Source organism: Haemaphysalis longicornis, unplaced genomic scaffold (assembly GCF_048455015.1).
Source record: "Haemaphysalis longicornis isolate Haplotype H1 unplaced genomic scaffold, Haemaphysalis longicornis Haplotype H1 scaffold_9, whole genome shotgun sequence".
Lineage (NCBI taxonomy): Eukaryota > Metazoa > Arthropoda > Arachnida > Ixodida > Ixodidae > Haemaphysalis > Haemaphysalis longicornis.
Window position 1 is genome coordinate 95,173,187 of NW_027526460.1, and position 23,225 is coordinate 95,196,411.

Consider the following 23,225-nt stretch of genomic DNA (forward strand, 5'->3'; position numbering starts at 1 on the left):
CAACACCTTGTTTCTTTCTTATCGGTTTTTACGTTTGGAATTGTACGTTTTTTCTAGACGGCCTGGGTGTTGTGTCAGGCGACTTAAAAAAAAATACTTGAATGGTAAGTTTTTAATACATGCATGCTTGCTCTACAGAAAAGCCCACAAAAGTAATTGGAAGTCATACAATTTAAAGTCTAATATTCTTACCCGGCCCGCAGGTGTCGTGTTCCGCCCGGTGTTTCTTCCGCGGCGTGCACCTTTGATGTATACGCATGCAGTTTCGTACAGCGGTGAGCTCGCTTCGGGTGAACATGGGAGCGCGTGGCCGCCAGTACTGTAAGAGCAGCCTACCGTGGGCTGCGCGAAGCATCGCGCATGCGCTGTGCATGTCAACCTAGAAATTGCTTTCAGCGCGCGCATCTCGTCATCGGAGCGTACGCTGGTCTTCTGCTACGTTGCGCGTCGTCTGCTAACGGTGTATCGCTTTGAACCTCGAATCCGCGATCCTTGTATGCACATGCTTAATAAAAATCACAAAGTGCTTTTCCATGGAAAATTGAATTGAGGTTGTAGTGACCGAGCTCACTTCAAGCTCTCAATTTATTTCCGATAAACATTGGGCGCTTGCGTTCCTTCGATTTCAGTGGCAATCACTTACAACAAATAAAGTGCTGTTGAAATGAGCGTAATCTTTTTATCGAGTCTGCTTGAAGCAAGCTGGCGAGTTGCGATGTGCAGGAACCGATTGTATTGTATTCAAGCCAATGAACGAATAACCGTTCACTCAGAAACATTTTTCTGCCAAATTCCAGTTTCCAGTCATTTAGACAGCGGCCGATTGCTCCACCGCTGGAAGCAAGATGAAGTTAGCAGACGACGTTCAGACGCTCCGATGACGCGATGCGCGCGCTGAAAGCATGGCCTCGCTCGACACGCACAGCGCATGCGTGATGCTTCGCTGCTCTGATAGTACCGGTGGCTACGCGCCCCCGTGTTCACCCTAAGCGAGTTCACCGCTGTACAACCCGTTGCCACAACAAAAACCCTATCGATCGATGACTGGCTTCTTCGCTCACATCAAGCTACCAGAAATCCCGAGATCCAGATAAAGCAGAAACGTGGACAGGAAGCCACCTTGATTTAAGTACAGTGCGTGTAGGGCTTGTCTAGGGCAAGCGAGCGCGCGGCTTCGGAGCATGCTGGCGACATCTGCTGATAGCGGCTGAGTTGGAGATAGCTTGCCATTGCGCATAAGTGACTCTTGGACAGGCTCGGGACGGTCGTTTTTTTTTTTTTTTTTAGCATTAAACACTCAAACCTATGGACGCCATCCCCCGCAAGAGGCGCTTATATTCTGCAGTGCCTGGCAGTGTGAACCATATATAGGCGTCGGTTCCCCGCCGCGGCGGCCGCTTTTCTGATGGAGGCGAAAAGCAAAAACGCCCGTGTGTACGAGATTTCGGCTCACGTTAAAGATCCCCAGGTAATCAAAATTAATCCGGAGCCTCCACTACGGCGCGCCTCATCGCCTGCGTTGCGTCGGCGCGTTGAACCCTACAATCAATCAATCAACCATATATATAGGCGGTGACACGGGGGTAAGCGCGTAATTTGACGCGGTGCATTTCAGCGCAGCCGTTCCGGAATCACAAAAGGTTCGACGGAAAACGCTGCAGTGCATTCTTGTTGCGTGCTTTTCGTTTGCTAAACGTGAGATTCGGAAAATAAGGAAGGTCGTTTTGTGTGATTGCGTAGCCGCCTGCGGGGATATAGTGCATCACGACGAACGACGCGTCTATCTGGCCTGTCAACGCTCACGGCTGGCGCTATGGAAGACAAGCGCCCCTTGAGGGTAATGGCGTCTGCAAATTAGAGTGGCCCATGTGAAACGACGACCGGCCTGCCTTGTCCGAGATTGGGTGGCTTTTGCTGCGAGCGCCTCACGTGGTACAAGCCCACGCGCAAGCCTGGACGACGCCGGGCGTTCCTCACGATACGCACGCTCACATGCGCTCAGTATTTTCTCCGTTAATTTTTTTTTTCTGTTTATGGACGGCGGAACCAAGAGCTTAAGATAAATTTTGTACTGCCATTTTGAACTGCACAGGGGAGTTCATGAAGTGGGTTGGCAAGCATCAATACCAGAAAAATTCCTCAGAGCAGTTAAATCTGCTTACGTGCTTTGCATGCGAAAGCATTACGTCTTCCCTTGGCGATACGTAAGCAGACGTCAGTGCCCCGAGGAATTTTGTATTGTTTCAGTAACTGCTGTGAGATTGTTTGATTATTCCAGTATTTTATTTTAACGCAGTCACCTAAACTTCACGACTCACACCACTTTACCAGAATTAGCGTTCTTCATGGCTTGGGTGCACCTGTTCTCCTCACGTGCAGTCACGTGTTCTTACCACACGCTGCGCCCCACGAGCCTTTTTGGTTCCGTCCGCAGAGGACGTTCAGCTGCGCCGGGTTTTACAACTCGAGAGGCATCTAGGTGTCCCGCCTTCAAGGCTACTAAACCCTCAGTATATCCTGAAAAATAAATTATCCGCAGTCACGGCGCACATAAGCAAAACGATACTTTTTTAGCAACATACTACGCTACTCACTTGCGTTTTACTCGTGCTTCAAAACTTTTGTTTTCGTGTACCCCTTTAACGCGAAAGGCAGCTTCGTTATACGTTACGCGGGCTTCACTCCATTCGGCTGCCAAACCAGTTTGGGATAACACAGTCTAAGAAGGTGCTCGCGACTCGGTCGTATACCTTTCTATCTGTAGGTAGAGCAAGTGTTAAAAGTTAGCTGGGTAGTAAGTGTTTAATTTAAGGCGACTAAAAACCAGGGTGTCGAACCGGAACCAAGCTGGTATTTTTGCCTGAACTGAACCCGAACCGGAACTTTTTTTTGTGCACGCTGAACCCGAACCGGAACTGAACCGAAAAATAAATAATGGTTACCGGTTCACGACAAAACGGTTCGGCCATCATCTGCTGTTGATAATGCGTGGTCAACGCCAATCGGGGTCTTTCACGCACAATCAACTTCGAAACTTCTCACACACTTTCTCTTCCAAATCAGCCACAACAATATCAACGCTCTCCTCGTCGTCATAACACCAGGAAAGGTATGTGCACCAATGTTGCAGGCGTGTGCCACTGCTGGTAGCGCGAGCAGAGTGTGAGGCTGACCAAACGAAATGTCACCCTCGGCAGCCTGCAAGCGTTACGAAACATCCACTTTCCCTTAAGGCAAGTTTAGGTTAGGTTAGGTTAGGTTAGGTTAGGTTGGGTGAGGTTGGGTTAGGTTAGGTTAAGTAAGGTTGGGTTGGGTTAGGTTACGTTAGATTAGATTAGATTAGATTAGATTATGTTCTTTCCTCGCTGCGACTCTGTAATGACAATCGGGCCGCAAGGCTGCTGCACCACGCAACGGCGAAGGTCAATACCCGAAACGCGCATACTTGTCGCATTCCATACTTTTCTTTGAGAAGCTAGGTCGCTCACCTGGAGAGAAAATAATTGAGAAGTGTTACCCTCACAAGCTGCTCGGTGGGTGAGCCGTTGGCGTCTGACGACAAGTATGCGGGTTCGTTCACTTCACCCGGCTGCCGATGTAAACGACAAACGAAAACTTCGGTGCGTGGAGGTTTCGGTCGACGAGCGTAAATATTCTCAGGTATTCTAAATTTCTTTACCGTCATTCAATAGTATACGGTACGCTTCATAGCACAGGAGTATGCTGGGAATCAAACACGCCAATAATATCCCACAAGTGCGTTTCCACGGTCCGATATCGCGGTTTTAAATTATTCCGCGCCAAGTTCCCACACGAGCAATTTAGGCTCTTTTTTTTTTTTGCTGCATTCATCCATGGAATAAGCGAAACACGTTAAGGTAGATTTGTCTCTAGACGCCCGGGCCCCTTGCTTTGTCCAACCCTTAACATATATCCAAAAGTGCCATCACGGTGAATGAAGCGAGCGCCGTGGTACCTGGTATAATTGTCAGTTTTTCAGGACGCGTATAGCGGACAACTTCGCGTTTTTAGCGCGTCCAAGTAAGGATAACAGATATAGCAGAGGATGCTGTTAACGTATGAAACGCGCTTTCTCCTTTTGCAAGAAACTTTATCCACCAACCTTGCAGGCGCTACATATTTGGCCTTGGATAAAAAACGGCAATAAAGTAGACGACACATGCAGAAAAGCAGGCCGGTCCCGCATAATTTTGTTTGCCCAGCGCTAATACTTTGCGCTTTTTCTGCTGTTTTGTTTTTTCAGGGATGCGTTGTTTTCAGATAGACGCTTCACTGTCTAGTCTAATACCCCTGCTACACTAGCGTCCAAATGTCATTTGAACCAAATGTCATTTGACTCAAATGCCAAGTTGTGCTGCTACACTAGATTTTGAAATGCCATTCGGCTCAAATGATATTCGAGCCAAATGAGCACCGAGAGAGACATTTGGAATTTCAAATGCCATTTCTAGCACTCTCGCACGCAGCGTCTTCGATCGGCAATAAAAAATATAATACTTTCGTACGTAAAACAAACAAAATATTTCGTTTGTGGAACTTTGTTTACTGTTCATTTACTTAAAATATGAGATCAACATATTTAATTTTCATACTCTCAGAACCAGTGGGTCAGTCGCAAAAAAAAAAAAAAAAAAACTACGCAAGACAGCCGCCACGTTAGAGTCAAAACTGGTGTCTCTTCTAATTTGACATCATTTTACTGCCTTAGACTGCTCCTGAATTTGATTGTTGTATTATTGTATGAAAACGGAACGGGGCGACAACAGCGCCACTACAGCACGGCGAGCAACTGTGAAAGCTTTCAAATGCCATCGAAATTGTAGTGTAGCACGGCGGATTCTGAATGACATTCGAAGCACCCCATTTGAGTCAAATGACATTTGGTTCAAATGACCTTCGGACCCTAGTGTAGCCGGGGTATAACTCACTGCTCTGCTGCTACTACTACTGGTTTTGGGAGAGGGGGGTACTGCTGTCGACGAATTCAACAGCGCCTCCCAAAAGAATTCCGTCTCGTGCTTCACGAGTTCCTCCCCCTACTCCCCCTCCCCCGCCCCGGGTTGTATGTTGGTGACTCCCTGATGAGCTCTGTAATATCCCCAGTGCACGTCCTTTCCTTTCTTTTCCATCAAACCACAACAACAACGACAGCCTCATCACCCTTCAATTTGTAATCGCATAATCTGCTATAAGATTCCGCAGCTTCGTGGACGGAACGGGGGCAGTGGTCTGGCGTAACGGAGACGTATTCATAGTTAAGCGCACAACGGTAATAGCTATCTCAAAATGCACCCCAGTATTCTGAGTAATAATGACTGACTGAGCGTTAACTAAATCTCACTTTTAACAAAATTTTGGCTCACACGCTGCGACCTGTGACTGCTCAGCAGTCACACCGGAGACTGATAAAAAATTATCCTAGGTGGCCAAAAATCGAATTAATGGGTGACATTTACCTGGCTGTTGTAGGATTATTTTTCTTACGCTACAACGGATGAAAAATTGTACACCGCTGATATTTAAACACGTCCCCTGCTAATCTATGGTGGTGACTGGCCGGTACTCGGACCTAACTCTGGGGGTTTAACGTTCAGGGTGATAGTAGATTGCGATTCCAACCAAACAACAAAGGTAGCGGGAGTGAATGTATCTCGCAGACGGTTATAACCCTTGTTGGTATTAAGCACTTCCTGGGACAACATAAGAGCTAGGGGGGGGGGGGGGGGAAGGTAGTTGGTAAATTGTTACTACTTCATGTGTTTTGTAGATATCTGGCATAATTGCTCACTGTTCTTGCTCATAAAATAGCTCCACTTTTATTGGGGAAAATCAGAATTTTTAATGCACCAGAATTGTATTTTGTTTTCGTGGTCACTTTACACTGCAAAACATTTTTTTTTTGCACTTCATTAATAATTCCACTCATCGAACCGGTTCAAGCTTCCGAACCGGTTTGAGAACCGGTTCGGTTTGTGATTTAGTCGAACTGGAACTAAAACGGAACGAAATGAATTCATCCGCACCCGAACCGTAACCGAGCCGGTATTTTTTTTTTGTTCGGCATAGTGCTAAAAACATCCTTCATAGGGTTTCATTAAGTTCCAGCGGTCGTTGCAGTAACCAGGCATAATAGTTTGCTTGATTCAGGAAGTATTCCGATGCTCTGATTGATATCTAGCACCTACGCGCGCCAGGCAGCTTCCAAAGTAATAATAGACAGTATAAACTTAATCAAAATAAAACATGTATCTGCATGTACATATATTACACGAATGTATCATAAAACAATAAATTTTAGTACCTCTGCAGCAAAGCAACAAGGTTATTGGCTGCCGACCTAATAAACGTTTTGCTGCAAAACAAAAAGGTCTTGCGAGCACCTATGTTTTCATCATATCAGGGCCGAAATTCTGGATTTTGTTAGTTTCAAAGTGTCCTCTCCGAGCAAGCCCTGATTGGCTGAACACAGACGACATGAACGTTACACAAAACAAGCAAAGTTAGCTTTTGTTTCTGTGCATATATCAGAAGCTCGCATCCATAACTACGTCACGACTTGAAACATGCCCCAGACGTTCGACTGAACAATGGCCCACGTTTCAATTGAAGTGAATTTGAGAAGCTTAGACATACGTGGGGACGTTCAAGCTGGCCCATGTGGCATTTCCTTACTCCTTTCGTCACACGTTTTGCAGACGACATGCAAACATAGCACCATGAAATGTCCAGGGCCAGTAAGTCCTACAGGCGTCGGGTTGCGAAAGCAGAACAGGTGTGACTGCATCTCCTTATGTCTCGCAGCCCAGTTTTTCTTTTGTTTTTTGTTTTTTGCACTAATTCGCACGTACACTTTCCTACAGCGATGTTCCTAACTTTCGACCTATCAGATAAGAGCTAGCAGTCTGCTCATCCTTGATGGCGCTCGCCAGTTCAAGGCTTTCCTGCGTCTTCTAGCTTATCGCCGATGTTACGGGCTAAAGTGGGTGAAGGCAGCCTCGCGTTCACACCCGTTAAGAAGGAAGAAATCCCTAAAATGCATGAAGTCGAACGATCAGCGCATAGGCGTTCCGCCCCTTGGTGGCGTAGCCTGCATGCCGCAGGCTGAAGTGGTGCTGGAGATAAACCTAGGTGGCGAGCAGTCCCGAAGTCACACTCGTTCGCGCACGCGCAGTTAGTTCGTCGAGGAGGTAGCTGCACACGTCACGTGGAGTGCGTGATGCCGGGGTGTCCGATGTGCCTCATGAACACCACGTCCTCGTCCTCTTCCGTGGCCTCCTGGTCGTCGGGGCCGGCGGCCGAGCGCAGCTGGCACGAGTGGCGTCCGAACACGTAGATGCCCAGGCTGAACAGCGCGCCGAGCACGAAGAAGCCCATCGAGGCGCCGTGCAGCAGGTAGCGGAACGTGGCCGCGTCGTACACCCAGCAGTTGCCGCGCGCGCCGCAGTTCACCTCCCAGACCAGACACGAGCGGTCCATGATGGCGCCGTAGATCACCGGGTACGGAATAAAACCTGGGGGGGAAGGGAAATGAAGAAAAACGAGAATCGATAGCGCTCTTATCTCGTTAAGCCTTGAGCACAACATGCCAAGTGGCGCGCCCTCAATATGGTTCGTGAACCATCATGACCGGAGGGTGTAGATAAGGAGTGACAGGTTTGGCCAAAGTGTGTGCAAATTTCGCATAGTTTGAGACAGCGGGCATCGTTTGTGAAGCCGGAATTGTCCGTCTAACCAGGAGTGCGAGCCTGCTTGCCGCACGACCCCGCTCCTCAAACTGGGCACCTCCAGCACGTGGCGCTTCCGCAGCAGTGCACTTGTGACACTTTTGGGGACCCTGGCGTCCGAGCCATTGCGCTAGCGCTCGTTTGGTGCCGTCAAAGCGGAGATCCCCTCCCCCACCCCTTTCCCTTCCCAGCCCCACTGCGGTGGGCCGAGCGAAAGGTTTCCAATTCCTGACGAGATGAACGAGCCAGCGGCAGCTGCGCGATAAAACACAGCTCGATGGTCCCTCCGCCCTGATTCTTCGTTAACCTCACCTCATTGGCGAGTTTGAACGGCGCCCGAACTCCGTCTCGCCGGGGCGCCCTGCGCGAGGAAAGGTGCGTAACGATTTCCTGGTTGTAGTGGGGAGTTGTGATTAGGTGGAATCGTGCACAACCCGATTTCCTTCAGCGCCCGGTAGCTCTTTTGCATCGGTTCTAAGCCCGCAAGCCCTTCCGGCTGCCGGCCCGTGCCTCAGGTTGATCCTAAGTCCCTTCGCTCACATACGGACCGTACCTGACACTCGACGATCACGTCGTGCGGTACGTGCCTGGGAACGGACGGACAGAGTCTTTCTCTTGCGAGCCCATCGGCCAGCGCCCTAGATTTTGCCCTTACTGCTGAGCCCACTGGTTCAGCGCGCCGACGACGGGCACCATTGCGCGCTGCGCCAGATCGCCCCCTTCCACCAAGAAGTGTAACCGAAGGGAATGGCGCAAATAAACGCCTTCTTTTCCTTACACTGGGCACATTCATTTGTCGCCCCCTACTTCACCTGCCCAACAGAGGCGGTGTTGAGTTGGCGCGGCGGCGATTGTCTCGTGAGCGTGCTCAAGTAGCTCGAAACCACGGTGGTTCCTCGCAGTGTGCACGAGTGCATGCCTTGTGCAATGCTAGGGTTGTCCATACTGTGAGGTAGAGACCACAAACTGGCGTTAAGCGTTGGGCCATTTGCTCATTAGCCTTTGGCCGCTAATTACCTAAGCTGAGTGCGCAATCGGAATCAGTTTTAATCCTTACGCAACGCTTGGCCGCGGGGCCCCCGTCCGCTAGCGGTAGGTGCTACGGGGACAAAGCGACTGCCCCTCCGTAAGCAAGTGTGCGTGGTACCCCTTGTTAACGCAGCCCCACGGGGGAGTGCGACGGTGCAACCACGCCCCAACTGGAGCGGCGGTATGGGTATTCCTGGAGAAAGGCCGGAGCCGCCACCCGGAGTAGTGAACGCGAGATTTATGCTTGTTACCGGCCCCTGTGGGTAGAGCACGAACGGAGTAGCTGACGCGCTATCTCCTGCCTCGTAGTTCACCGAGAATCATTGTCCAAATGTGACTTTAGCCGGCGACGCTAAAGCGAGCAACACAGCCGTCGAGTGAGAGAGCCCAGAGTTGAGAAAAGCCGTGCGGACACCCCGCAAAGAGGGGGCAGACGCTTTTCGCGAAACTTCATGCCGCCGGAAAGGATTACGGAGCCTCGGCTGTAAAACCAGGGGGAAGGAATGCCCCGCTGCACGGCGGTCGTATTCAGCCGGCAAGCAGAATGACCCGTTTTGTCGCCGGATTCGCGACGGTCTCTGGAGACACTTTTTTAATTTTATTTATTAGACGCCGAGGGACGTAGCTTGTACTGCTGCGGGCGTGCGCCGAGATGCTACTTCTTGTAGCAGGCGCGCGGGGGGGAGGGGGTTCTGAAGTCAGCGTGTGTCGCCGAAGCCCCGGCGGGATCATTTCTGCTGGATGGTGGACTCGTGCTGAAATACGTAGCCACCGATGATGAGGCAATTGAACGATTCAATGTGGCAACTCCCAATGTCTGAGGTGCGCACTGCTGCGCTACGCTCATGACGAACCATTGGCTGGTTATTGAAGCGGTTCCAAAGTTTTTGGTATAAACTGAGTCGCCCCGTGATCTGGTTCGGCCCGAAGCGAGCCATTTTCACTATTGCCGATCCTGCCATGTCTGTCAAACGGTGAAGGCGCGCGGTTGAAAGAAACAGCCTGGAATGATGAAACAAATTGACAGTGCGCGTCCTTGGCAGGTAGCCGCTTGCGACTTGAAGGGACCTTTGCCGAGGAGCAAGCAGGATTATACTCGCCTGGTGTCTCGGGCTGACTATTTGGGTGCAAGAGCCCACAAGTCCTGCGCGGCGAACACAAGGCACCCACGCTAATCCATGCTACTCTCAGTCGGCTCAGCGGTACAACCTCAGGAAGAGGTCACCTCAGTGACCATCGCATTCTAAACGGCGGGCGTTTTTCGCCGCCCGTGCAACCAACCGTCCCTTCTTTCAGTCTCAGTTCACGTGGCCGGGGCCCCTCCCCCAAGGCCTTCATCGGGAGGCTCGCGCGTCACGCGTGGCCCCAGCCCATTGAGTGTCGACAGTTAAAACTCCTCTCCCGCACGCTGTAAGGACATATTTTCTCCTTTTGTTCGGTTTTTAAGAGTGTGCATGTTACGTGGCGTTATTTGTATTATATCCTGTTCCATTTTATGCCTGCTGAGGGCGCATTATGTATTATGTACTTATTTTTCTGTGTAATTGTTTTAGTGCGCTCGCTTTAACGCACAGGTTGAAGTAGGGTCGACCCTGTTGGACCATACGGTTTAGCGTGAACGTACTTTTTTTTGCTTAATTACAGAGGTCTGTCGAGGTTCGAGTGGTTGGCTTTGTTGAAAGCGTTAAGTGTTACTTTTTTTGTTGCACGATGTAAAGCAGTGTTTCTTTTCTATATTTTTGTTTAGTTGTTTGTTTGGGTACAGGAACCCTCTCTATAGCATGTAGAACGAAGTATGTCCTATGGTTCCTTTTACTTACTTCTAAGTAGCGAGAAGGGCTAGCTTTCTTTTGAAGTCGCTCTTTCGGAGGCGTACGGTGTTGGCTGGAGAGCGAGGGTGGGAAAGTGACAGCTCGGTCTCTAGAAGGGAGCGTCTTCGAGGACTTCCCCCTGCTCTTCGCGCGTGGGGTTCGAGAAGTAATGGGCTTTTTTTTTTTTTTTTGAAAGTGTCGGATTTCGGCCGTCCGCGGCCCCGCTGTTCAGTCGAGCAGTGCGCATTGGAGGCCGTTGCGCGAACTGTGCGAAGTTGTGAGAGCGGGCCAGACTTTGGGGGACCGTATATTCAGTGTCAAGATGAGCGGGGCTCTTCCTGGAAAACACTGGCCTGGGGGACGCTACGAGTGGAGCCCATTGCGCGTTGGGGGATGGAATTTGGCTTTGGTGGTGCCGAACTTTTTCGTCTTGTGCTGTGCAACGGGTAGCGTGTTTCTGCTTCTACGGCGTGGAGTGGAAAAGGGAGAGGCGGTACGAAACTCGGTTCCCGCTCTTTTCGGTTGTGTTTCCGCTGGTGGCTCTCACTCGGCGCGCGGTAGCTTCGGACGACGGTGTGTAAGCTCGATCGACTGCCGTCACCATGGCCCATCACGGGAAGAAGTTGGATGCCGGGAGGAGGCGACAACCTGCGGGCCACGGTCCGCGCAGGCGGTGGCGCGGGTGCCGCGGCGGCTGGATGGCGGCGCTGGTTCCTGGCGAGGTTCGCGGGCCCGGCGAGAACGGCGAGCCGTCTGGGTATGGTGTCTGGACACCATAGTCTGGGAACGGGCCTTCCGAACGCCGGGAGCTGCTCGCGCCATCGGCTCCGGCGGCGCACACCGCCGAGAAGAGGAACGTGGCCACGTGGACTTGCCCGCGCGCCGGGCGGGAGCCGGCGTGTTATGTTGGTGTTCGCAAGTGGTGGGAGCAGAGGCAGGTCCTCCGCGGGCTGCCGCACGACCGAGTGCCGCAGCCGTTAGCGGGCTGCACGGTGGCGGAGCAGGAGGAGGGGGTGACGGGAACAGACTTTGCTCTGCCGGGCGGAGTAGGGCGCGCATCGAGGCACCCTAGGGCGGAGCGACCATGTGCGCGCTCTGTCGCATACCCGTATACTACGAGCATCATTACAGCGGCAGAGTCCACACATAGAAACTGAAGGAGAAGGCTGCTGCGGTCAGGGGTCGTGGACGGGGGGGACGGAAGCTGAGCCACATGTAGGACTCCCGGCTGCTGGAGCTGTGCAGGCAGTGATGTGCACAGAACTCTGCCTTCGCCGCGATGCTGGCATCGGTGGCGGCTCCAGCGTCATCGTCGCCGCCACGGGCCATCTCGCAACCCCCCCCCCCCTCCCCCCCGGCCCCGCACCAGGCACTCCCCGTCGCCTGTCTCGTTGCCAACCGCGCTACCGCCCACAGCAACGTTACTAGTAACGTTGGCCCACAGCGCAGTCGCCGGCACCCCAGGCGTCACCTGTGCTGTGGCTAATCGGGCCACTACTTGACACCCCGGAGCAGCCGATGGGGGTGGAGCCGCATGCGCCGCTTGTGTAGTGCCGGTGTAGTGGCGAAGCGGCGACCACCACCACCACCACCGCGTCGTGGTAAGCTAGCGGAGCAGCCACCCAACATTAGTGAGGACTTTCCATCACAACCGCCGCGGACTTTATCCCGTGCGGGGGTGAGGAGCCGATAACTGTATGTACAATGTATTTGTGTTTATTGTGTTTACTTTTATTGGCGGTTAGCCACGTTTGGTGCTTTTTTTGTTTGTGTGTAATCATATTTAGTATCTTTTGCATAGCCCGCGCTCATTGTAAACGCTTCGTATGTCCATAATTTCATGGGTTTTTTTCTTGTTTCTTTATGCTTAACGCATTACTAGTGTAACCGCTATTATAGTGTCGCGTTCAGCGTAATCGTGGTGTATTTTATCAGTCATATTTTTGTGTATGCATGTCTTACCGATTACTGTGTAATGTATATTTCAGTGTCGGTTCCATTAAACATTCTTCATTATATTCACTGTATTTCGATGTTTTATTTTTGTGCCTGCATGTTTTACCAGCCACTACGTAATAGATATTTCAGTGCCGTGCTTAGTTTTTTTTTTTTTTTTGTATGCATCATTTGTGCTGGAGGGGGTAGTGTCATTAGTGTAGTTTGTAGATTCTTTGTATGGGCTGGGGACTGAGACTGATCCCTTGCGTGGATTTCTATCCACTCTGCCGTCTTATGCATGCATGGGCGAGGGCCGGTCAACTCTTTTCAGACCGTAGGGGGCATATAAGGAGAGGGGAGTGTGGAGATCCTGGCGTACGAGCAATTGCGCGAGAGCTCGTTTGATGCCGCGCAGCGCGCCGCTTCCCCCCCCCCCCCCCCCCCCCTCTCTTCCCGAAGGGCCAGCTCGCCACTGCGTTGGGCCGAGCGAAAGGTTTCAAATTCCTGGCAAGGTGAAGGCACCAGCGGCCGTTGCGCGATAAAACACTGTCAACTCGATGGTAGCTGCGCCCCTACCTCACCTCATTGGTGAGTTTGACTCGGTGCCCGAACTCCCTTTCGCCGGGACGCGGGGCGCACGCCCTGCGCAAGCGAAGGTGCGTAACGAATAACCATTTCCTTCAGTGCCAGGTGGCCGCTCTTTTGCACCGGTTCTAAGCCCGCAAGCCCTCCCGGCTGCCGGCCCGTGCCTCAGGTTGATCCTTAGTCCCTTCGCTCACATATGGGCCGTACCTGACACTCGACGATCACGCCGTGCGGTACGTGCCGGGGAACGGACGGACAGTGTCTTTCTACTGCGGGCTCATCGGCCAGCGACCAAGATTTTGCCCTTACTGCCGAGCCCACTGGTTCAGCGCGTGGCGCCACCCTTGCGCGTGGCGCCAGATCGCCCCCTTCCACCTACGGGGATGTATGAAATGTAACCGAAGGGGTTGGCACAAATAAACGCCTTCTTTTCCATACTCTGGGCATATACCTTTGTCGCCCCCTACTCCACATGCCCAACAAAGGCGGTGTTGAGTTGGAGCGGCGGCGATTCAGTCACGGCACGGCTCGATTGCGTAAACTAAAATGAAAATTACCTTCATAAATCAATTTAGTGCTACCGAGATTGTTGCCCTCCAACACAGAAAGGTGTCCTGTATTTATCACTGCAGAGAATACCATGCAAGAAGCACAAATAAAACAAGTGTCATTGCGCGTTTTATTTATTTTTTCTTGTAACAATTAAAGCACGGCGATGTGCACAGCAATTGGAGATATAAATCAGCCAGGCCATAAAGCTAAACAATCCTAAACTTTCTGGACGGCCTTCCCCCGCCCCCACCATACGGGATTGTGTGTACTAATACAAATAAACATACCGAATATGGAGCCGAGAGTGAGCAGTACAGCGATGGCGATTTTGTCCTCCCTCGGGTGAATACAGCTGGGTCTGGAAAAAAGGAATGCCAAGTTTGATTTTTTCCTCTTTCTAATCTCACTCAACTAATCAAGCAGGAAGCAATCACCTGGCGTCGATTACAAACAAACACCTATTACAATGCACCCATCCTCCACGCTATCTCCTTTACCCAATACACTCACAGTGGTGAAACAGCGCGCAAAAAAAAAAAAAAAAAAAAACAGGACAGAAGGAAGAGGACAACAACACGAGGAGAACAACACGAGTCCTCTTCCTTCTGTCCTGGTTTTTTTTTTTTTTTTTTTGCGCGCTGTTTCACCACTACGAATCTGTACCAACTGGCCCAGTTCGCGACACTTTTGTACCCAATACACCCTCACCTGTCCCTTCTGCCCCTCTCTTAATGCTACCTACCACATAGTGTGGGCCTATCAAAACACCCCATCGCTTACCCCCAACCCCAGACCTTCCCCAGAGCAGTGGGAGGGCCTGCTGACCAGCTCCCGTAACGCTGACCCGATCCTCCTGGTCACCCGTTCCAGGGCTGCAGCCTAGGCCCAAGGGTATACCTGCTCTGAGGCGAACCCACGAGTGACGGCTCAACCACCACCGGCTCTACTAAATGTTCATTCTCGCTCTCTTTATCTCTCTCAGTATTTCTTTTTCTGTGGACCATTTGCCACCCTATACTATCTGTTAAATATCACCATCATCCGCCCCTTGAAGTAGAGTGGGAGAGTATCGGCTCCTCCTTGCAACGCAAGCGCGCGTTCAGATTTCGGTCAGCCATTAAAGAAAAATGCACACGGTTCCCCCGCCTCCCTCGTGCTAACAAGTGTTCAGTACGCTCGTCGGGAAGTGTGCATTATTTATGATTTGCAAAAAATAACCTGCTAAAGCGTGGTTAAAGTTTCACAGAGGTATCAATGTTCAATGCATGAAGATTGTGCTAAGGCCAGCGCGGGACAACCTTGACGAATACACGTCTTAAACTGATAAATTTGTGTACTAATCCCCCCAAAAAGACATTCCCTTCAGCATTCCAAATGTCGGAAACGCCCAGCCTTGCACAGCACAACTTCTAATGTGTCTGTCCTTGGTATATCCAGGCATTGTTCGCCAAACTATTCACAAGTGTAGCATTTCCGGGTTATTAGTGCATTCTCGCCAGTCTCAAGGCACACTTCGCACGCTCATTCTTTTAAATGCAGAGCATTTCAGTAACTCACGATGTCACCCGCGTTGACGTCCGTAGTCGTAGTCCGCACCCCTCCCCCTACACTATATAAAAAAAAATACTATCCGGCGCCTGGTTTCGATCCCTCGACCGTGCGGGCGGAACGCAATGTACATGATGCTCTACCCACTGCGCCACAAAGCCGACACAGAATGGGAGGCTACGAACGCGCCTTATATCCTTGACTCATTCAAACTACGCCAAGAAGCTGCTGATACAACGCATTCACTACCACCAACTCCCCAAACACTAAACGTTAACGCAATACACCCACCCCCTATGCGACGCATTTACTCGAGTCCCCCTCGCGGGGAGATTGGCCCAATTTTTTTTTAAATGATCGCTAAGCGCAGTTCTAATCTCCATCACAGTACACACCAGCAATGGGACCTTCATCCCCATCTCGTTGCCTGGAAAAACCGCGGATTATCGTCACAGTCTCGTAAATAAAGAGGAAAAGAGACTTGTAATCACCAATTATTCAAAAAGCTAACATCAATTTCTATAATATATAAACAATACAGCGACCGCTGTAAGCACATTTATTCTGATGTTCCGGTGATGGCCGCGAGATCGGCCAGCGCTGTGTTTATTCGTGAGGGACGACCAGAACAGCACGTCGATTCAATATGGCCAGCGTAAGATCAACAACTGCATTCGGGCTTACAGCCCTGCGCTGCGCTCTCCCAGCCATTAACGTGACTTCTCAGAAATGGCCAATTCTCTGTCATCACGATGGACCTAACAAGAAGCTAGCGATGGGGGCGTTCTCGGTCGATCCCTAAAGGGTTTATGGAAACAAAATAAAAGCTCCAAAGTTATAAAGAACCCGCCGCGGTAGCTCAGTGGCTAAGGCGTTGCGCTGCTGAGCATGAGGCCGCGGGTTCGATTCCCGGCCGCGGCGGCCGCTTTTCTGGTGGAGGCGAAAAGCAAGAACGCCCGTGTGTACGACATTTCGGCGCACGTTAAAGATCCCCAGGTGGTCAAAATTATTCCGGAGCCCTCCACTACGGCGCGCCTCATCGCCTGCGTTGCGTCGGCGCGTTAAACCCTACAATCAATTAAATCAATCAAAATTATTAAGACTACTTGTCCCGATGACAATGGTGCCAATTTTATTGCAAACTCCAAATAATGGAGATATTAAAGAAAACGGGAGGCAGTGACCATAGAGTTTCTTACAATATAACTAGAGGGGAAACTGGCGCTGCGATCGTACGCCTCGATGGGCGTGATGGGTAATTGTGGATTCGGATTGGCGCTTGATGGCTCGTGGAACTTGCTATGGATTGCAGGCAGTTTCGTTTTCGTTTTGGATTTGCATGAACGCATTTGCTTAGGCGGGTGTTGGGAGGAGTGATCAGAAATACGTTTCTCCTTGAACTGCATGCCTCGCGTGCACTGACGCCGCCCTGAGTGGAATGTTTTACAACCGGAGTTGCGAATTGGGTGGGTTATTAATGCATTGCCGCACAGCGAGCATGAAAATACAAATGACGACGCTCTGTGCGGCGAAGTTGTCTGCTAATTAGGAGTTGCGGCGCTGCTCATTGGGCAGAGCAATGTATTGTCAAAGCTGACGACGGTTGTGAATCGCTTGGAACAGCCACACCTTTCGTGCGAACGCCGGCTCCTACGGCGTAGACCAGCAGCACCCGCGGCTGATAGGAACGCAGCTTGATGGATGTCACTAATTCACGCAAGAATAACTTCTCCAAAGGTAATCGGCTTCTTTTTTCTTATGAGCACAAAACTTCTCTTACTATTACAAACCACCAGCGCCGAAACTTTTACAAGTAGTTTTTAAAAAAGTCCGCGTCCTGCTGTAGTTGGCGGAAAATGGCAAACCTGCTCCACAAACCTTCTCAACTCCGCGTATAATTTTATTTAAACGCACCGTTTTATTTCGTACAAAACCGGTTTTTTGTCCCTAACTTTTTTGTTCGCCGTGTAATTTGTAAACGGAGAACCGGACAATAAGAGCTTTTTTGTCAGAAAACACAATTTGCGCAGCCATAAGCCCGTTTTGATCCTACGCAATCCGGTTCCAAAACTACCCATCATACCCATTGAAGCGTAAGCGCCGCTGCCATGTTCGCGTTGACACTAGCGCCAGTTTCCCCTCTAGTTACTTGTATGAAATGAAACTCTATGGCAGTGACGACTCCCTACCCACTTTTCGGAAACATCTCTGTGACGTCACAAAATCTTGCTTCTGCGATTGGCGGTTGCCGAAGTAACCCATTGCTAAGACACATGACAGGACGATTGAGCTGCGGCCTCTAGTTCCGTTTTATCGCATCATCACTTCAATGCTAACACACAGTTAACCCAACTGGAAATTATGTTTTAGTGCTGGCCCATATACGCCTCGAGCTTCGCGATCGCTGCGCCGCCTGCCGCCGCTTCTCAGCGGCGTTGACGGGATTTGCGCTGCGTGGCTGATAGGGGCTCGTGCAGTGTTTTGGTTCTGTTTTTCTTCTTTTCGCCTTTCCGCGCCCTAAAAAAACTTGTTATGGTAACGTCTATAAGCAAAGAGTACGTTTAGGTCACTTAAAAAGCAGCTGCGTCTTCGTTGAGTACGCGATCGCCTGCAAGAGCTACCCGGGGACAGGGTTCTGCGCACTTCGTCGCCGCTCTTCCGGGCGTCGGCGACGGCAGCAGCATATCACCACTCTCACCTCCAAATACGTGAAGCACAAATTAATTCTACTGTCGCCTCGTTTAGACCTGATACTGGCACAGTGAGAGGTTAGCTCCATTTTGCAGCGTGGACAACGAATGTGGCTTCGTTTCGAATATACACTTCGCAGAAAAATACGTTTCGTGTATGCGATTACCCAATCCCGGACAATAATTTATGCCGTTTATAATAATATAAGCCATGCGAAAATGTTAAGCATATTCCAAGCCTGTACGTCGTTAAATATTTTCTCACACACGCCTTATAGCAAGAACCAAGGCAAGATAATGAAACCACGAAAAATAAATGCTGTGAGAATGCGGAAGAAACATAATAGCTCTAACAGAAATGAAAAAAAAAAGTGCAGCTTCTGACATGCTAATGACGTTCGTCGAAGCCTAAGCCAGGTAGGGTTCACCAGACCAACTATACGCAAAATGCCCTGCTATTTCGCGAGACATCGGCGGGGGGAGGGGAGGGGGATGCTGTGTACAAATGCGGAGTGGAATCAAGTAATGAACGTATTAGTAATCACACACACAAATCTCGCGTTCACCGTCCTTTTGTTTTTCGACTTCAACGAACAGCTGATCGTACGGCGGACGCATTTTTGGAAGTATGCAGGGTAGGTTGATCAACAGGCGATAAAAGGGGTCGTTAGAAGAGTGTGGCATGGGATAAGGACCTCTGATTTCAGTTTCTGCTTTATTCTACAGGCTCCCTGTGCCATAGGACGATATTTCGAAGAAGCATTTAGTCGTGGACGCGGATTGTATTCTAAACCCGTCTCCGCGCTGCTCGCAGAGGATATATGTAGCAGATGAATGTGTGCGGGCGCTCACCTCACGACAAGACGACTCTGTCCTGTGCTGATCACCTAGTATAATTATGCATTGCCCATAGTACTTTTGTTGAATATTCCCGGAATCAACGCAGACTGGCTTGTAAATGGTGGTGATCAATATCAGAGGATAAAATTGGCAAACGTAACTGGCGTGCTGTCAGGTATGAGTGCTCCTCTGATTATGTAAGCGCACAAAACTGATTTACATCGTAGTGTATAGCCGTAGCATGAACATCTGAGGAACCGGTGGTTACGGACACTGCTAGTAAATTCAGGGCAGTGTAACTACAATCGGCTCCATCATACGCCGGTTCCGCAACGCTGGCCTGTGACACACACCTGGCGCTTATACAGACCGCATATACCACACTAAGATCGTGTCAGAAACATTACACTTGTACACACACCCCATTTTCGAACAGAGTGGCTGCTCCACATAAACATGAATTTCCAACGCCCGCAAACGGTAAATCTCGGTCGTGAACGTGCCGCAAAAGCAGCGGCGACAGTGGGGAGCAGGACGCGGACTCCCGCGGCTGCTTTCGGAACGGGCCGCTAGAGGGATTTCAGTGGCGCCCCTACAGGCCGCGCTCGAGGCGTATAAGGTCACCTGTGCCCATAACACGTCACTGTATAGCGCGAAATTTGAAACTTTTTCAATACTTGTTGCGTCTTCTTTTGTTAAAAAAACGTTGCTTTTTTTTAAATTAAAATTGTATTTTCTCTCCATGACCCTTTAATGTGAAATATACGCGTGCATGGGCGGGGACATAGGGAATTCTAGCATTTCCTTCCTCAGCATCGTACACAGGTGCCATCATAAGTAATCGGAACAAGGGTTTGGGAATATCACAAAATATTTGTCTTACTGCCAACACGACAACCATTATCGGTTTGCAGGAAGGTTTTTTTTCTATTAGGGAGGACTCCTCTAAACGCGCACCAATGCAGCAAGGCAGTTTCCGGAAGAAGAAATTCCTGTAAATTTACGAGACCGTGTTGCAATTTACTTGTGACGGCCCCTGTACCTGAATAGGCTGTTCCAACCAAACCTACAATAGCAGCAAATGGCGGCAAACCTGATGCCGATGAGGGCGCTGCCAGCCTTGGAAGTTGCGAACACCATTCGGGCCAAGCCAAGAACGGCCACGAACGGTACGAACATGCTGCACTCGCTGAAGCAGTACCCTGCGCTCGCCTCCGATGTGTAGCTCTCTCCGTCGGGGTTCAGCAGGCACTGGCAGTCCAGAAGCTGCAAATACGCTCGAATTTAGCGGAGGTGATTTCACAGAAAAAAACAAATATGCAGAAATTCAGAAATTACCTACTAATGCGTATCATTCTTATGACGCGTGTCTTGAGTGTGACTTTTCTCCAGCCAAATTTTTTTGGTTTTTCTAAACCCTGTGCGAACAATTATCTCCATTTACGCTATTATAACGATTCGAAGTGGAACGTTCGCGAAATCTGCATTTTTGTTGAAATGCAGGTAATGCGGTTTGCCATTTTCCGTATTTTTTCATATTTTTTTGTTATATGCTATTTTTTGAAAATTTCGTTCGACCAATTATCTCCATTTACGCTATCATAATGACTACAGGTGGAACCTTCACGAAATCTACATTATTGTGGAAATGCAGGACGTTACACGGTTTGCCATTTTCCGTAATTTCTTTTATATTTTTCTTATTTTTTTAGTTTTTCAAAATTTCTTTACCATTTATGTCATTTACGCTAATGTCGCGATTATGGGTGGAACTTTCGAAAAATCTGCATTACTGTGGAAGTGCAGGTCGTTATACGATTATATACGATCATCGTGGCATAACTCACCAGGGAAAAGCCCAATGTTCTCAAATTCAAAGCGCGTAAGCAGACTGGAGTGTCCCGAGTGTTATTTATTTATTTATTTATTTATTTATTTATTTATTTATTTATTTATTTATTTATTTATTTATTTATTTATTTATTTATTAGATGTTTGCCTCCTTGTCTGACTTCGCTCTCGCTACTGGCGGTCATCTCTGAATGTAAAGTTTTCCCCAACTGACACCACCCTCCCCACCCGCCCTCACATAGGACGAGTCGCCATCCTTGTGTCAATAAAGTTTCATTCATTCATTCATTCATTCATTTATTTATTTATTTATTTATTTATTTATTTATTTATTTATTTATTTATTTATTTATTTATTTATTTATTTATTTATTTATTTATTTATTTATTTATTTATTTATTTATTTATTTATTTATTTATTTATTTATTTATTTATTTATTTATTTATTTATTTATTTATTTATTTATTTATTTATTTATTTATTTATTTATTTATTTATTTATTTATTTATTTATTTATTTATTTATTTATTTATTTATTTATTTATTTATTTATTTATTTATTTATTTATTTATTTATTTATTTATTTATTTATTTATTTATTTATTTATTTATTTATTTATTTATTTATTTATTTATTTATTTATTTATTTATTTATTTATTTATTTATTTATTTATTTATTTATTTATTTATTTATTTATTTATTTATTTATTTATTTATTTATTTATTTATTTATTTATTTATTTATTTATTTATTTATTTATTTATTTATTTATTTATTTATTTATTTATTTATTTATTTATTTATTTATTTATTTATTTATTTATTTATTTATTTATTTATTTATTTATTTATTTATTTATTTATTTATTTATTTATTTATTTATTTATTTATTTATTTATTTATTTATTTATTTATTTATTTATTTATTTATTTATTTATTTATTTATTTATTTATTTATTTATTTATTTATTTATTTATTTATTTATTTATTTATTTATTTATTTATTTATTTATTTATTTATTTATTTATTTATTTATTTATTTATTTATTTATTTATTTATTTATTTATTTATTTATTTATTTATTTATTTATTTATTTATTTATTTATTAGTCGCTACTGGTGACAGTTTCCTATGTAGTGAACGGGTGTGGCACCTCACCGCGGGGTCTTGTGCGTATGCACTGCTGGTGAACCCTGAATGATCTAGCGTGACCAGCCTGCCGCCATGAACTCCAACCTTATCGCTCATATCATATCGTCATAAGCTCTTATTAGGCTCCCCTTCTAGGCCATAAAATTATCAACGTTGCATGTTTTTGTTTCCTATCTTGACGGCCAATTACCATCATAAAGTGTGTTTATCTCGCCTGTCCGCCTAATCTTCATCGGAGACACCCACGCGTTCTCGGCCCCGTTCCGGCCTGGATGCCAGAACACGCGTTCACACCAGATCTTAGAAAATATAAGCATTTTCCCCACTCAGCCAAGGTATTCTAAATTCCAGCGCGCTTCCTCGAAGCAGAAGCATACGAACTGATATTCCGCGCCCTTTGGCTGCACCCAAGTAGATGTTCCCATCTCCCATTTCTTGTAACTTTCACAAGACCTTGGGCATTTTTGGATAATTTATTTGTCTTAACTAATGGTAGGTTTTAATTAGAAACCATTAGTTGGCTCGATGACTCGAAAACCCGGCGTCTTTAAGAGAAGGGTGGCGTTACAGGATGAAGGCGCACAAGAACGACCCCTTAACAACGTGTAGGTTCGAGCTTGTATGCGCTCCATAATCAACACCTTTAAGCGCGCAAAAAAAATGTCAGACGAGGCACGTGAACGACAAGGACGTAGGACGTAGCGCCTGTCCCTGTCCTTCACGTCCTTAATCTGAATCGCTTCGCACGTAAAGGTGTTGATCAATAATCAGACAACGACCCGTCCAATTTTATTAGAGTGACTGGCGAGTGGTTTGCAGGAGAGTTTCCTCTATTTTGATGAATACGTGGCGAGTAGAGAGAAACGAAGATCCAGTCGCGCACTGGCGTACCGAAAGCATGGCAACTCGAACGGACAGAGTAACATCCCTCGCCGAGACCAAACACACGCACTGCCTGGCTCGCAGGTTGGGACAAAGTAACGTTGGGGTGGAGTATGGGGGGGAGGGGGGGAGAGACACCGCGAACAGCCCCGCGTCGACTCGCTCATGTGCAAGAGGGTGCTTAGGCCGTTCCGCACCCGCCGCGGTGGCTCAGTGGCTAAGGCGTCGCGCTGCTGAGCGCGATGTCGTGGGTTCGATTCCCGCCGCGGCGGCCATTTTTCTGATGGAGGCGAAAAGCAACGAGCACCCGTGTGTACGAGATTTCTGCGCGCGTTCCAGATTCCCAAGGTTGTCAAAATTTATCTGAAGCCCTCCACTACGGCGCGCCTCATCGCCTGCGTTGCGCCGGTGCGTTAAACCTCACAATCACATCATAGCCGCTCCGCGGGTTAGGTTACTAGACTAAACTGTAAGGAAGCTCAGGGTTCTTATTTTTGTATGGGGCCTTCGCCGCAGGTCACTAAGCCTCCGTGGGAAAGTACAACGACGCCTCGGGTTGTGCGCGCACACACATGCGCAGACGCACG

At 48.2% G+C, this 23,225-nt stretch overlaps 2 protein-coding genes across 2 annotated transcripts in view; both read right to left on the reverse strand.

Moving 5' to 3' along the window:
• The window catches only part of LOC144151349 (glutathione S-transferase omega-1-like), a 72,720-nt gene extending 72,407 nt beyond the window's left edge, over positions 1 to 313 (reverse strand). Inside the window, exon 1 of the mRNA XM_077682365.1 lies at positions 193 to 313. Within this exon, the coding sequence (XP_077538491.1) occupies positions 193 to 298 (106 nt within the window). The 5' untranslated portion in view covers positions 299 to 313. The remainder of the gene's footprint in view (positions 1 to 192) is intronic.
• Positions 314 to 6,245: 5,932 nt separating this feature from the next.
• LOC144151348 (solute carrier organic anion transporter family member 74D-like) overlaps positions 6,246 to 23,225 on the reverse strand; it is a 65,039-nt gene continuing 48,059 nt past the window's right edge. Inside the window, exons 7-9 of the mRNA XM_077682364.1 lie at positions 19,832 to 20,004; positions 13,948 to 14,018; positions 6,246 to 7,532 (exon numbers count right to left, since the gene is read on the reverse strand). Coding sequence (XP_077538490.1) covers positions 7,222 to 7,532; positions 13,948 to 14,018; positions 19,832 to 20,004 — 555 coding nt within the window. The 3' untranslated portion in view covers positions 6,246 to 7,221. The remainder of the gene's footprint in view (positions 7,533 to 13,947; positions 14,019 to 19,831; positions 20,005 to 23,225) is intronic.